At 41.6% G+C, this 14560-nt stretch overlaps 1 protein-coding gene across 2 annotated transcripts in view; it reads left to right on the top strand.

Moving 5' to 3' along the window:
- The window catches only part of pax2b (paired box 2b), a 31457-nt gene that overhangs the window by 12904 nt on the left and 3993 nt on the right, over positions 1–14560 (top strand). For both annotated transcript variants that reach the window (XM_023413358.2, XM_023413360.2), the window contains exons 6-8: positions 2681–2856; positions 5720–5834; positions 13684–13785. In XM_023413358.2, the coding sequence (XP_023269126.1) occupies positions 2681–2856; positions 5720–5834; positions 13684–13785 (393 nt within the window). The remainder of the gene's footprint in view (positions 1–2680; positions 2857–5719; positions 5835–13683; positions 13786–14560) is intronic.

Below are 14560 nucleotides of genomic sequence, written 5' to 3'. Positions count from 1 at the left end.
GGGGGGGGTATTGATCAGGCGTTGTGGCTCGGGCCGGCTGATGGAAAGTAATTAATGACTCTATTTGCTTTGGTAGCAAAGAGAACAATTGAGTTTGATAAAGTGACAAGCAGCAGCTATAGTAGGTGAAGGCCAGAAAACCTGCCGAATATTCACCTGAATGTAGAGACGAGCAACACATCAGAAGAATTAGAGCTAAAATCTTGGAAAATATGCTTTCATGCTGAGACTGTCCATTAAATATGAAGCCGCATCAGGACTGGAAACAGGGGAATACAACTCACTGTAAAATCATAACGCTGCTTTTAAACAGGTTTTCGCTCTAATAAACAATTAAACAAGATATAATGTGTTAATTAGTAAGTTTAAGAGGTGCCAGTAGGCAGTAGTTTCCCCCATTTCCAGTCTTTATGCTAATCTAAATAGACTGATATCGACCTTCTCATCATCTCTTGGCAAGAAAGCAATAAGCAAATTTCCATCTTTAAAAACTCTTGTGTGTTGTGGCCAAGCCTTTCAGAATCTCATGCTCTTGACTAAATTTACAAATAATCACAAAACACCCAGATTAGGTTCAAGCATTCAAGCTTCATGACAAAGTTGTGAGAAGCTGATAAAGAATACTCATAACTGTTTTATGAAAACCATGTATCCACAATATCATGTTTCTGGAAGCTACGAAAACAGCCCTTTTTTTTTTTTTTTTTTTATAAAAAGCTTGGCTTTTTTGAGCTAATCCATTGAATTTTTAAGTGATTCGACATTTTCTCTGCCTGCAATTTGAAGATTGGTTTTCCCTGCATATACTGTGAGTGTGGAACATATTTTTCCCCTGAATTTAAGGAACAAAAGAGGAAATCTAAGGGGTAAAATCAAGCCTTTAACAGGCTAAATGACACAACAGATGACACTTTTAGGAGGTAAATAATGGGCATTTGGGCGATCCAATTCTGTCTCACTCAAAAAGGTACTGATCCACTACTGGTGATCTTTTTTTCATAAAATATAAACATAAACATTGCTATGTGAAACTCACTGTAATAATTTTTATGTAAGGTAACATGAGGACAAGGATTGCTGCACCAGTAAAAATGGATTCAGCAGCGCGCCAAGACTGAATGAACGTAAACAAAAAGCCGAAACCTTTGATTTTTATAATGATATAGACAAAACAACTCGTGACCGATACCCGATCCACTTAATAAGATCAGTATTGGCACCAATAACGATCCAGCGTATCGGGTCGTGCACTGCTTGTAAATAAGTCCTAATGCAGTTCTGCTGTGAAAATGGACTAGTTAACAAGATATTGTTAGCAAACTCATAACATATTTATTACCAACCATCAGCATGATTTGACGTTACACACACACCTGCAAGTGCTCGGGGACACACACACAGACACACAGACACACAGACACACAGACACACACACAGACACACAGACACACACACACACACACACACACACACACACACACACACACACACACACACACACACACACACACACACAGACACTCTTTTATAGCTCCTCCAGCTCTTCACGCGAGAGTCGGGTTCATCCTCTGGCCTCAGCCTGTGAAAAAAGGTCAAGCAGCAGAATAGAATGGCAATAACCCTCCCAAATGGTACTATCACACAGACATGATTGATCAATTGAATTCCATGGCAGAGAAAAATGTGGGATTAAGTAGAGTATTATACGCACAATGAGTTGAGGCATGATGTTCATTTCAAGTTCATTTCAGCTCCCTCTTGCCACCAGATCAGGCAATCAATAGGGGCCTTGCATATCATATATCACCACTCTCCCACTGAGGGGAGAACATAATCTGCCGCAAATTTAGAATGACAGATTTGTAAGGGAGCTGAAGCTTTGTGGGATCCGGGGAGGAGACCTACAGACACAGCCACTGCAGCCAGGAGAGGTGGGGGTGATGGAAAAGGTGGGAGGAAAAAGGGAGGGAGGGAGGGAGGTATGGTAGAATAGTTTGTAAAGGCTTTAAAGCCTTGCACACAAGTGACAACGGGAAAAGCTAAGGCATCCTTCTCCCCAACAGTTGGGTAATCAGGTCAGGAGTCAGGAGAAAATTCCTGTGTTTGGAGAGCAGGATGATTAAACTAGACTGTACGATTTTATTCAGCCTCTTGTCCTCCGCCGCTGTTTCCAAATGGAACCACACACTCGCAGAGAATGAAAGTAGTTTTGAATTGTGAAAGGGAAATTGTGCTTTAAAAAAAAAAAAAAAAAAAAAAAACCTGCTCTCGAATTCAGCGAGCACCAGTAGAAGAAGAAGAGGAGAAAAAAAACCCTCTGACTGGAAAGAGAAGGGACTATAATGGGCTGGCTGCTGCTTTCATTAGTATACATGCTTGCCACAACATGTATATATTTGCAAGTGATGGTAATCCATCAATTACCAGAGGGCTTTCAGATCATGATGGTGTTAATACTGTGGGGTGGGGGGTTCAGGGGAAAAGCCTGTGTGATGTAGCCAGTGGCTCACTACAGCCATTAAGGTGCAGGAAAAAGCTGCACTCCATCCTTTTCTGTCCTCCTCAGATCCCCCACAGAGGTGGTACAGAAAAAACATGAGGAGAATATAAAGTGCATAGCTTGAAGTAAAGGCCAGCTTCCCGGGGTCAGTGTCTCGATTGTTGCTCTTTCTTCTTGTAGATGGTTCAGATGGTTCTGGCCCAAACAGTGATTCTCAGGGTAGTGTGGAGAGTTTACGGAAACACCTGAGGGCAGATGCCTTCACCCAGCAGCAGCTGGAAGCGCTGGACCGGGTCTTTGAACGCCCCTCGTACCCTGACGTCTTCCCTACAACGGAGCATATCAAACCTGAGCAGGTCAGTAGCACTGCAACTCTCCCACTTTTTCCTTCACATACACTGAAACACCCAAAATGTGCATGTGATGCTGAATCAAGCACAAAAAAACACCTTTGTCAAATATTCCCGGGCCACATTCAGAAACAAAAGCTAATTAAACAAACGTCTGAGATGGCCAAGCACTGGATTACAACCCAGCATGTATAATGCTGGAAGGATCACAAGGAAAACTCCCACACATTATTGATTTTGTGATGAAAAACACATTCCTTGCATCCCCTATAATTGAGAATAACAGTAAGGCAACATGAAATTAATCAATACCTAGATTTTTCTTCATTTCTGCTGTGTTATTCAACTGCTGCTTCTTGCCTTTTGTTGTTTATTTTCCAACCCTGTGTCATATCTTGATGTTTAATGAAAGCTACCTTTATTGTGACGTGTATTCATGAAGTGGATGCATGAAAACGCTCTCTGTGATATTAAAACCACAGTCGCCATCCATCCTCATTTCAAAAATTAGGAGGCATTTGGGGGAACAGCCCCCCCCCCCCCCACGCCAAAACGACAGCCAGAAACCACTGCTTATTAAAAGCTCTGGGCTTATTACAATGGATAACCTTTATTTACTTTCATTATACCATTAAACAACAAGAGACTATTAATTTCTCTCACCAAACTACAAGTTGGACCCATAAAGCAAAAGCAGTCGCCTAATTGAGTTCATTTTAATTTCTCTCCAATCGGGGCGAATTACGCAGGTGATAAATCAGTGGGACAGGCCTCACCTCCAGAAGAGGGCCTAATTTGCAGCTAATTACAAAACTGATTTCTACTGGAAGATCAATACCAAAACGAATTGGAAATGACTTGCAATCACAAAGAACGTCAGGGAGAGTATTAAAAGGCAGAGGGAAAAGGGTTAGGCTGAAAAAAAAGGGGGCAAGTGAGGAAGAAAAAAGAAAGGAGGCCAGGAACAGTCCAGAAAAATCAGCTTTAATTTAATGCAGTATTAATCAGAGCACTTTCCCTTTCATGGGTGCCTCACGTTTTTTTTTTTTTTCTCTGGAAAATGTGGCCCTATTAGCCAGTGTCTGGGTTCTGTAGCGAGGCATTAAAAACCCATTCTGGAGATGCAAAACTCAATGGATTCACCCCTCCCACACTTCTGCTAGCCATTTGGTCATCCTTTTCAGACCTATCTTTTCAGTTTTCCCCCTCCTGCCCTTTATCTGCATGATAAAACGTCTGTTTGGCGTCTGAAGCCTCCGAGAATAGAGGAAAACATCCGACATTGTGCCAGTGAACAGTTGTAGCAGACAATTAGAGTTTATCGGTGATAGTGGCAGACAAGAGCGGGGTCACAGGCGTCCCCCTGTGGGAGCGCGGCCCACTGAGCTACTCAGGCTCACACTGGGCTTTGGACAAACATTGTCAACACTCAGACTCCGGAAGTCTCATCTCATTAAAAAAAACCTGCTAACATCTGCCATGAGTGTCTTTTAGCGGATTTACAAAAGGAAACATGACGATGAAAGACAAGCTGTGAAAAGATTACTTTTTAAATAAGTGATTTTTTTATTTTTTTATTTATTAAATCGTGAGTTCACCCAAATTACAAAAAGGTATTTGTTCTTCTCTGCTGAGGCTTTTAGACATGATTTATGCCCCCACCTCAGTATAATGGAGGTGAATGGTGTTTAGTTTGTGGAAGTCAAATCACTGACATTTTTTATTTAAAATTTACTCTGTAGAATCCAGACTTTTTTTTTTTAACAGACTACTTTCTACTGAAATAGTCCCTATTATCCAGAGAAACCAGCAAGGACACTGTTTCTGGAAAGAGATGCTGCTGTTAAATGGGCCTTTGCATCAAACTTCAATACTATTTTAGTACCAACTGAAACTAACATTTAACGATGGCATCAAAGGTCTGGGGAGATTCACAGTTTTATTTACGGATTCAGACATTTAGTGATTTAAATCATGATTATGCTCATTTTAGACTGTTTTATTTAGCTTTACAGCTTTGTTTAGAAAGTGTCAAACACTGGGGGCATTAGGCCGCTTTTGTTAAAAATAGTAGGATAACAAAAAAGGGTGGTTTTGGTATTGGTATTATATGTCAAATAAGACCAACTGACTTTTCAAACGGAAAATGGCCATATTTTTTGTTTGTTTGTTTTTTTAATTAAAGCAGCTCAAATGTATTTTATTGGACCCACAGTTAAGATGGGAGCTTTGGCATTATCTGCATGGCTAGATGCAGTTTCTGTGTTTTTCGTGTTTTGTGTGAACTAGTCCTTGAACGCAACATCTGAATGCGCACAAGAAGCAAAACCTCAAACAGTTAAACAGTAACAAAAAGCACAAGTTGTACAAGTGATTCAGAGATAAGAGGTAATGAAATTTAAAGGTGGTTTAGACTCCAAATTAAAAGCAAAAAGCAGAAAAAAGGGAAAGAAAAAGAAAGAAAAGGTGAATGGTGTCTCTCAAACAGGACCACATGGTGTGCCTGTAACAAAGCAGAACTGCTTTCTCCCTTGGCTGATCAGGGGTAGGACTGCAGTCAAGCACAAAGGGCCAGCTGACGCCTTGGCTTTTCACTCATCTCAAAATCCCACTTCCTCTCAGACAATACCAAAATACATTCATGATATGCTTGAACTGCCACCCTGCAGCTTGAACACACACACACACACACACACACACACACACACACACACACACACACACACACACACACACACACACACACAATGCTCTCATACAAATTTATACTCGCACAGGCCTGTGTGGAGCGCTTAATGGAGGAGGAGAAGGGAGGATTTCCATCTAGGTATTGTTTGGTTGTGTAATGATTCAACTGTCCTTTTCCCAGGCTAATGAGTACTCGCTCCCTGCCCTGAATTCCAGCCTGGACGAAGTCAAGCCCAGTTTATCCTCTAGCGCCAACCCAGACCTGGGCCCCAGCGTGTCGCAAAGCTACCCTGTAGGTAAGATCAAGTGCCATACAGTAACGCCTTTATGCTGCCGAGCCACAGCTTCAGCTGAGGGGTTTTGAAGAATACTGTAAAAGAAAACTAATGCTAAGCATGCTTGTGCAATTGACTTAAAAAGAAATGTGTGAAAATAAAAGCAAACCAAAAAGTTAAGTGTGAAGACTTTTTTAATACCATTTCACTCTGAGCTGAAAAGGTGGTACGATGATGCGATAAAAGCTTAGCAGCTGTCGTCCGTCTGGTTTTTTTTTTTTTTGCTGAGCAAGCAGGACGATGAGAAAGACTGGGAAGGGGGGGGGGGCGTTCAGTCACCGCTGGACAAGGACCTTTGGGTGTCAGCATATCAGAACTATGACTGTGTATCAGAGCAAGGTCTCTCAAAGGAAAAAAAAAAAAAGGCCACCATGCAGGACTGGCTGCTTGTTGGCTGCTGCTGCTGTTGCTGTGTTGCTCCTGTGATTTGTTCGCCGGGAGACAGTTTGTGTGTCTCAAAGCACGAGTAATGTGCCTCGGTAAATACGCTCTGGCATTTCTGCCGCCTAACTCTAACACCATGATCATTTATTTCACCCTCCTATCTTTCTCTCTCTCTCCCTCTTTACCCCCCCCCCCTTCGTCTCCTCTCCTTGTCACAGTTAATGACTGCCTGGCTAATTGAAATATTGTTTCGTTGTTGCCGTGTTATTACCAAGAAGAAGGTTAAGTTTACTGAAAGTTTACGATGACTGTCGGAGGCCTGAGATTAATATACAGAGCTTTTATTAAAATTCATATAATTATGCAGCAACCATCAAAGGCAACGGGGTTCTGCATGGGGGAGGACAGGGTGATTGAAAATTGCAGCAGCCCCCCTTCTCAACTGATAGCCAAGCAGACTTACGAGAAAATAAAGAGCCCTTTTCTCATTAATATGTGGGAGGTAGTTTTCCCCTGTAAGGCAGGCCTCCTGAGAAGAAAGGTGTGTGTTTGTCCTTTGTGCACTGATGGCCGTGTAGAGAGCAGGCCTGGTTCTGCAGGCGGCTTTGTTTGCACCTGGGATATTTTAGATGGTCTCTGCAGAGAGGGTCTCCTTACTTACTGCGTTGCAGGTGCAAAGAGACATGTAGAGGAAGAAAGATGGGATTGTATGCATAACCGTGTGTTGCAGTGTGAGTGTGTGTGTGTGTGTGTGTGTGTGCACATGAGAAGCACATTTGTTGCTTTTGTATCAGCAAATACGTTTATTCCATGCCCTTTTCTGTTGGTAGATCTCACTGGAGGCAGAGAAATAAAGCATTCAGAGGTCAAACTAATGGAACAAACATTGCTCTGACTTCCACTTGGTAATTAGTATTTGGTTAGTGGCTCCTCTGCTTGGTTTTCCCTCAGTGCCTGCCTGTGTGGATAATAGGTAATATTCAGGTGTGTGGTCTCTCTAATGGCTGAGTATTACAGTTTACTTGCCGGCGATAAGCCTACCAGAGGAATTTTAAGCCAGGCAAAAAGTACTAAATTATCTACAGTATTTAGGCTGAGATCCAATTTCAAATTAATTGTGTCTTTACGGGGGAAAGAACTGGAGATTATGTTCATCCTTAAAATGTTTTCGAACACCAATTAAAACGCCTGCAGTTATTGATCTTGTTGATTTTATGTCCTGGAATTTGCATAATCTATTAATAATGAATGATTCATGAAGTGCTCTTTGCCAGAGATCGGGATTCTCAGTGAACTGAAAGACTTGAGAGATAGAAATCTATTGTGTCCTCTGCTTATCCTATTAAGGCTCAAAAGTACCTGCAAAGCAGGCTCAAATAAGAAAGGGATTTAAGGGCATTGTGCACATCATCGAAATTCAGAGGCAAGAAGCCACTTCCATTAAAACAGTTTTTTTCTCTCTCCCTCTCCTCCACATTAATGCTGTATTAACTGCTAAATAGTCCCTCTTACCCCATAAAAACACCAAAGGGTTCCATGAATATGTGGATAGGACAATTGCATATTGTGAGGTAATTTCTATTGTTGATATGGGAAGTAATTTCTTTGATGAATTCCCTTCGAGAGATGGATTTCATCTCAAGTGCTTCTTATTCTTGTTCATTCGAACTGCTTAAAATTCAAATAGTGTGGGCTGTGGGTGAATTTATGAATAGCAGAGGGAGGAGCCCGGAACTTTTTGTGTATTTTGAGAAATAAATGGAGAGATGGCCTTGATACGGCCAATTGTCCACTATTTCTATATAGAGAGTCTCTGTATTTTCCTGAAATTAGTCAGAGCCCACCTGTTTTCTTGATGGTGCTTCAGACTTGAGAACCCTCTTCAAGCACTAGCTGGATTCCCCTGAGCTTTCAGTGGGAGTTTTACACTTCTCCACTCAATGACTGCATACTGAAGACTCTTTAAACATATTCCCTGCTGGGCCTGTTAATGGAGGCCTCCAAAGGCTCAAAGCCCCTGTGTCAATGACACCTCTCCTCCTCAAGCATCTGCTTTTGTACGCTCCTTTTATCCTTTATCCCCTCCTGTTATTCCTCTAAACAAAATTTCATCCAGCAAACACCAACTATCCACACTTAAAATTCAATTAAGGTGAGTGAGTGCTCTCAGGGGGAATTACACAGAAAGTATCAGGACCTGCCGTTGTCCAGTGAGCAGCGAGCAACGATCAGACAGCGAACCTGCCGACAGTGACGTGTGGCCTCATGACAAACCGCTCGCCTGTCTTCCCACAGGGGGGAAAACGGAGGCTCAGGCGCCGAAATTAATGCTTATTTCGTCTTCACAAAAGCAAACTAACCTTTGAGCACACATTTGATAATGAATGACTTTCAGCCGGTGTTTGGGGAATTAAAGCAATTTGGCTCTCCAAACATTCTTTACTTAGTTGTAATTAATTAGGGTGCTGAGATTTTTTGGCTTGTGATAAATTGCCCCATTCTGCATATAGCCTGGAAAATGGAGGTCAAAGATTTTTGGTTGTTGTTGTAGCAAACATGAAGGTGTCCCTGTCATGCTAAATTTAATACTCTTGCAAGCAAAAGAGTCATTCACAAACGACTTTGTTCCTGTGCCAGATAAAGAGAAGGTCACCCTGCTTTTCTGTTTGTGTTTGAAGAAACTGAGTTGATGGGAATGCAAAAGCCGGGCATAATGTTTCTTGTCACGTTGTGGTTTGGGATAAAACTCATGTATCTTGTACAGTATAATTAAGTGCTGACAAAAAGTTTTTTTTAAAGTAGTTAAACGTGAATGACGTGTTCAAATCAAGAAAATTACCAGTAGCATTTACTTCCTACAAAAGCACAAGACGCAGACAGTCATGTCTGCAAAAACCCGATATTTCTGGTCCACTATAGGCAGGAAATACTGTATTCCCAGCAACACTACCAGTTACAAGCCACTTTTCAAATTAAGGCAGAAATCAACAGGCTTTTGTAACAGCAAACCCAAAAAAATCTTTGAATTGATTTTCGCAGGGAAAGAAAAGAGGCCAGAGGAAAAATAAATAGCTTGATTTGCTGGCGTTCAATCTAAGGGGACTGTCAGAGGAAGCAGACAATATAAAGAAGCCCATCTTTTAATGAGAATCTGGACACACATCTCTGTTGTAAAAACAACAAAGGCTAGGAAGCAGCTAATGAGGCTATCATTGCTGTACAGAGAGTTCTCCGAACCGGCGCCTCTCTGAAAGAGGGCTTTAAAGGGGACATAAAGCAACAGTCACAGAGCTGCTGGCAGTCACTGCCAACTGTACCCTGGAATATACAAAAACAGGATTCAACAGAGGCTGTTATTATCATCATCATCAGAGTCAACATGTGATGGAAAAAGACTGAAGTTGATGGTAAACACTCAGAGTACATGGGATGGTATTCACATTCATTAACTCATTTAGTACTGGGTGATGCAAACCTGGAAGGGAACATATCCCCCCCCCTTCGCCAGTCCTTTGCTTTTCTATATTTTCATATTAAAATAATAACTTGTGCTTTTACCACCTCATTTTCTCCCACCAAATTGTGTGTCTTATTATCGCTTTTTAATGTTAGAATGAAGGTTGAAGTCTCCAATGAGGGTTAAGTTGAAAGTATTGATGGCCTTATCTGATGCACTGGATCAGTATCAGGACTAATATTGATCAGGTATCAGCTAGAAGTGACCAACCCACATTAAATAAAACTAGTTTCCTAGTGCTTGTATTAACCTTTTGCAACAGTGTCATTAAAATCAAACCAAATCTTAATGGAATTTGATGTATGATAGTCTCCTCTTGTGGTTAGGAAGTGATGTGTAGTTACAGCCTCAGAACTGATCTGTTAACTAGATGTTACTGTGATTCTGTGTAGTAAAGACAGGGATCCTTAGCTCATGATGTATTTCATCTCTCTGAAGCAAGTTAATGAAGAGATAAGAGTATTCACTTTTATAGGTCATGAACGACTGCTGTAGCTGCTGCAATAATAATGAAGAAAAGATTGGGTCATTGTTTGCTGAGACAGTTAGACAATAGTTACCAATGTCACACACACACACACACTCTCTCTCTCTCTCTCTCACACACACACACACACACACACACACACACACACACACTAGCCTCACCCCTGCTGGACCCCCCACCTACAGTACTCCCACAGCTCCCTTTGACTTATGTGCACTGGCTTGTGGCTAACTAATTCTTATTATAAATGAAAGGTCCGACATGACCTCACTCTTCTCTGTAAAGCTCTTTAACGCCACGGCCCTCGAGTCTCAAGCGCTTTAACCAAAAAGACACATCTCACCAGGTCCTCAAACAATACAGCGACCGGTGCTGAGATTTGCAAATAATAGAGAACAGTTGTTCAGCGTTAGACGGAATTGCTTCTTTATCATTTAATTTAAGAGCACAAATGGACATGTTCTTGTTTTGGCATGTGTCTTCAGGGAGAATTCACCACGAAATGGATTTCCCACATGCATTTTCTGTCACGTTACAGCTTTGCGGTTTATTTTGTGGCATATTTTGAATAAATAAATAAATTGAACTCGTTGACTGACAAACTTTAGTGATTATGTCACTCACAGACAAATCTGGGAGCTGCTCCGCAAACACGCATGATAACTTCTGAAAACAGCAAAGTGTTGATGTTACCGAGGTATGGGCACATATTCGGATGCAGAAGCAAACAAAAGCACTACCAACACTTTAAACTCAAAGCTCACTCTTTACCCTGAATGACCTCTTTTAAAGCAGTATGTTATTGTACACAGTACATGGCACGTTATTGAATTTGTATGACATGTGCTTTAAAATGCAAGCAGCACATTTTAGCAGATCAGGGTGGAGTTCATTTTGAATACTGTGGTAGTCACATCTTCAGTAATGCTTCATATTCTATTAGCAGATCATTTAATATGCTATGACTGTAAGAAATACACTACCAGGCAGGTAGTAGGGAGGCAGGGAATATCTAAAACTTAAATTCTATAAACCCACAAAAAAAATCAGGTCCTGATTCGATGGACCGTCTCCTAAAAGTGTCAAATGACGACATCTTTGAAACAAACTCCTTTTGATCTAATTTCAGTGTTTGTGCATGTTAGTAGATGTTTTTCGAGTCCAACAATGGTTTAACAGCACAAAGTTAATTCTCCTATTGATGGGATTTCCTGTTATGTATAGACCTTTATGTCTGCGTCCGGATATAATGTATGTATCATATATAGAGAGGCAAAAAGCTCCTGTCCCTCTTAGGCTTTCCTCCATCCATCATTACAACACATTAAGAAAGAGCCATACGAAGCATCTGTAGCTCCTCTCAGCTCCACTTCCTCCTCCTCCACTCTGCCTCTTCACCAGATTTACCAACCGTTTCACTTCCTGTGGCCCCCGTGGCCTCCACTGCAGTCAGCATGCCTGCCAGCCTCTAGCAGCAGGTACTTCATTACCCAGAGGGCTCATTCACTCACCCTTAAATAAATAAACTGTTCATGATACTGTACATGTAGGAAATAGTTGACTTTGCTTTTTTTAGCCAATATGTAAATTTGCTCGTGGTTATGCCCTCATTAGCAATGCTAACTGGCTGCTCAATCCAGTTTTTGATTTTCAGACAGATGAATGTTTTGTATCTTTCTCTAGCAGGTGTATCAATGCTATAACTTCATTTCCATTTATTTTCCCTCTTGTAAGACTGCTTCCCTTTAACCAGGTAAAAGTTTTGAGATTAAAATCTTAAAATTAATAAGAGTGACCTGGCAAAACGAGCAGCATAAAAACATTGTTAGAAAAACAAAAACAAACAACTGTCGCACACTGTGAAAGAGTTTACACAACATCTGCAATAAAAGATTATAGACAGAATCCAGTTCAAATCAGTTTTAAAAAGCTAATCACATGCTGATGTTAAAAAAAGCAGAGAGTATATCAAGTGTTAAAAAAAAAAAGACAAAACCTCCACTTCTCCACAGCAAAAACTGTCACTAAGTGACACATTTCTTCATAAGGAAAAGAAAGTAACAAAAGAAAAGAAGTAACGATATTAAATAATAAAGCTTTTTTCTTTAGGTTGTTGAGAGTGGCTCTGTTTTCCTCAACTTTATTTGTAAATACAACAACATGGACAACTGTTGTCTTGCAGTGTTACGATGCATTTCGTTCAGTAGTTCCCTCATTACAGCTCCAGTGGGAGGTGATTTTCCCTTTGAGTCCGAGTGGCCCTCGCAGCTGACAATATAGCTGGGGCCTCTCCTACCCCGGCCCCTGCTGCAGATTGGGGTTACGTGCTGTAGTCCAAATGTCCCTGTGGCCAATGAGGACAACCCAACTGTCACTCTCAATTACAGAGCTGAATATCTGCAGATGGGTGACGCTCAGCAGAGGGGGCCTGCATGCTCGGCCTTTACTGGGATTCAGTAAAGGCTTTAAAGTTTGAACTGCCCAGTACAGCTCCTGCAAAACACCAGCTGTTTCATTCATGTTACAGAGGCGGGCTGAAGCTCTCTGGTGTTAAGCAACAGGTTTATATGACACCGTGCTCGACCCGGGAAGATCGAGTGTTCCTAAACCACGGTGAAAATGGAGTTGTTGTGCTGACTGACTTGCGGTGGTGGTGATGAGTCTTGGTGTCGACAGTGAACAGCAGGTTTTTGTCTGTGAAATCTGGCATGATGGAGATGTTGTATGTTTAAAGGGGCTGCTTTGATTTTTTGGAACTGAACATTAAAACAGAAAAAGTAACTGACTACATTTAGTCAAATACTGTATTTAAGTACAGTTTGGATATAATTATACTTCTACTGCATATTCCAGAGAAAAATACTGCACTTTTTGCTCCATTTACAAGCTTTGGTTACTTATACCTATTTAGCATATTCAGATATATAAAACTGGTCATGGAATATGTTTTTATAGGTTTAACAAACCAACAGTATATAACGTAGACAGAATTAGCCATGTTTCCACTTGCTACAATATGAAAAAGTTACTTAAATTACATGTATCAGATACAATTTAATATATACGGTATGTGTAGGTGTAAGTAACACCCTGAAAACCCCCACTTTTGCTCATAGTACTTTTGGTTTACTTACGTAAACTTTGAAATTCAGGACTTACATAAGTAAAGGATGGAGAGATTTCTTCTGCCACTGGGTATCCTATTCAAATAGTTTTATTATAATGCAGTTTCTATCTCTGAAATAGAAAAACAAAGCCCAAATAAAACAATAAAACAAAATGGAAAATAAATTAAATCACTTTCTGAAGAGCAGCTTCAGGATTTATCTTAAATGCCATCGTCACTAAACTAAGTTAAGAAGAGGTTTGTCACTGATGATGTGTTTTTTTTTTTGTTCGTTTGTTTTGCTTTGTCTCTGCAGGTCGGGATATGGCCAACACAACCTTACCTGGGTACCCCCCCCACGTTCCCCCCACAGGCCAGGGCAGCTACCCAACCTCCACGCTTGCTGGAATGGTTCCTGGTGAGTCACTGCTTCATATGGTCGTTGGGGTCTGTTTAACAGGTGGCGTCGCTCTCAAAGCGAACAGGTGTAGAAGCTACGAAGCACAGTGAGGAGACTTTAGCACCAGATTACACAGTGAGGCGATAAATATTGACCTGGAGAGTTCGAGGCGCACACATTCTTATATTAGCTCTGTGTGTATGATTGGATTAGACAGGCTGAATAAGTGATCAGAGACAAGGGAGAGGACAGTCGCTCTCCCTTCCTTCCTGCTTTCCTCTTGGCCTTATTGGCTCATTATCTCCCTCCGTGGCTGTTCTCACACGCCGTCGATAAACAGCGCCACCAGCCCTCCCCAGCCTCTGCGCTCCAGAGCATATCCCTTTCCCCTCCTCTACTTAACCCGCAGTTCAGGTTCACAGCAAACAGTTAAGGGTCAAAAGGCAGAGGCATGGGAGCCCTGTAAATATTCAAATCGCCGTCTCTCTGAGGAGGTCGGGCTTGTGTTCCACTGCCAGGAAGAGGGAAGGGATGCAGTTTTGGTGCCGGGTTTGTACGCTTCCTCAGCTCCAGCATCACCATACATATACATACACAACCACACACACACACACACACACACAGACAGACAGACTTTCACCGAAAGGCAGCCGGCATTTTGCTTTGATGTGATTAAACCACGTGGATGGGGAAACCAGTGGAGTGTGTGCTGTGTTAGCATATCATTTACCAATCACACCACCCATCGCAGGCTCAGGCTGTTCCCCTGTTCTCCTGTATAAAGGGCTGCCAT

The sequence above is a fragment of the Seriola lalandi genome, unplaced genomic scaffold (assembly GCF_002814215.2).
Source record: "Seriola lalandi dorsalis isolate HSWRI2012SDOR001 ecotype SW California unplaced genomic scaffold, Sedor1 jcf7180002054516, whole genome shotgun sequence".
In the NCBI taxonomy this organism is placed as follows: Eukaryota; Metazoa; Chordata; class Actinopteri; order Carangiformes; family Carangidae; genus Seriola; species Seriola lalandi.
The sequence above is the reverse complement of the archived record's forward strand: the minus strand, read 5'-3'. Positions and strand labels throughout refer to the sequence as shown.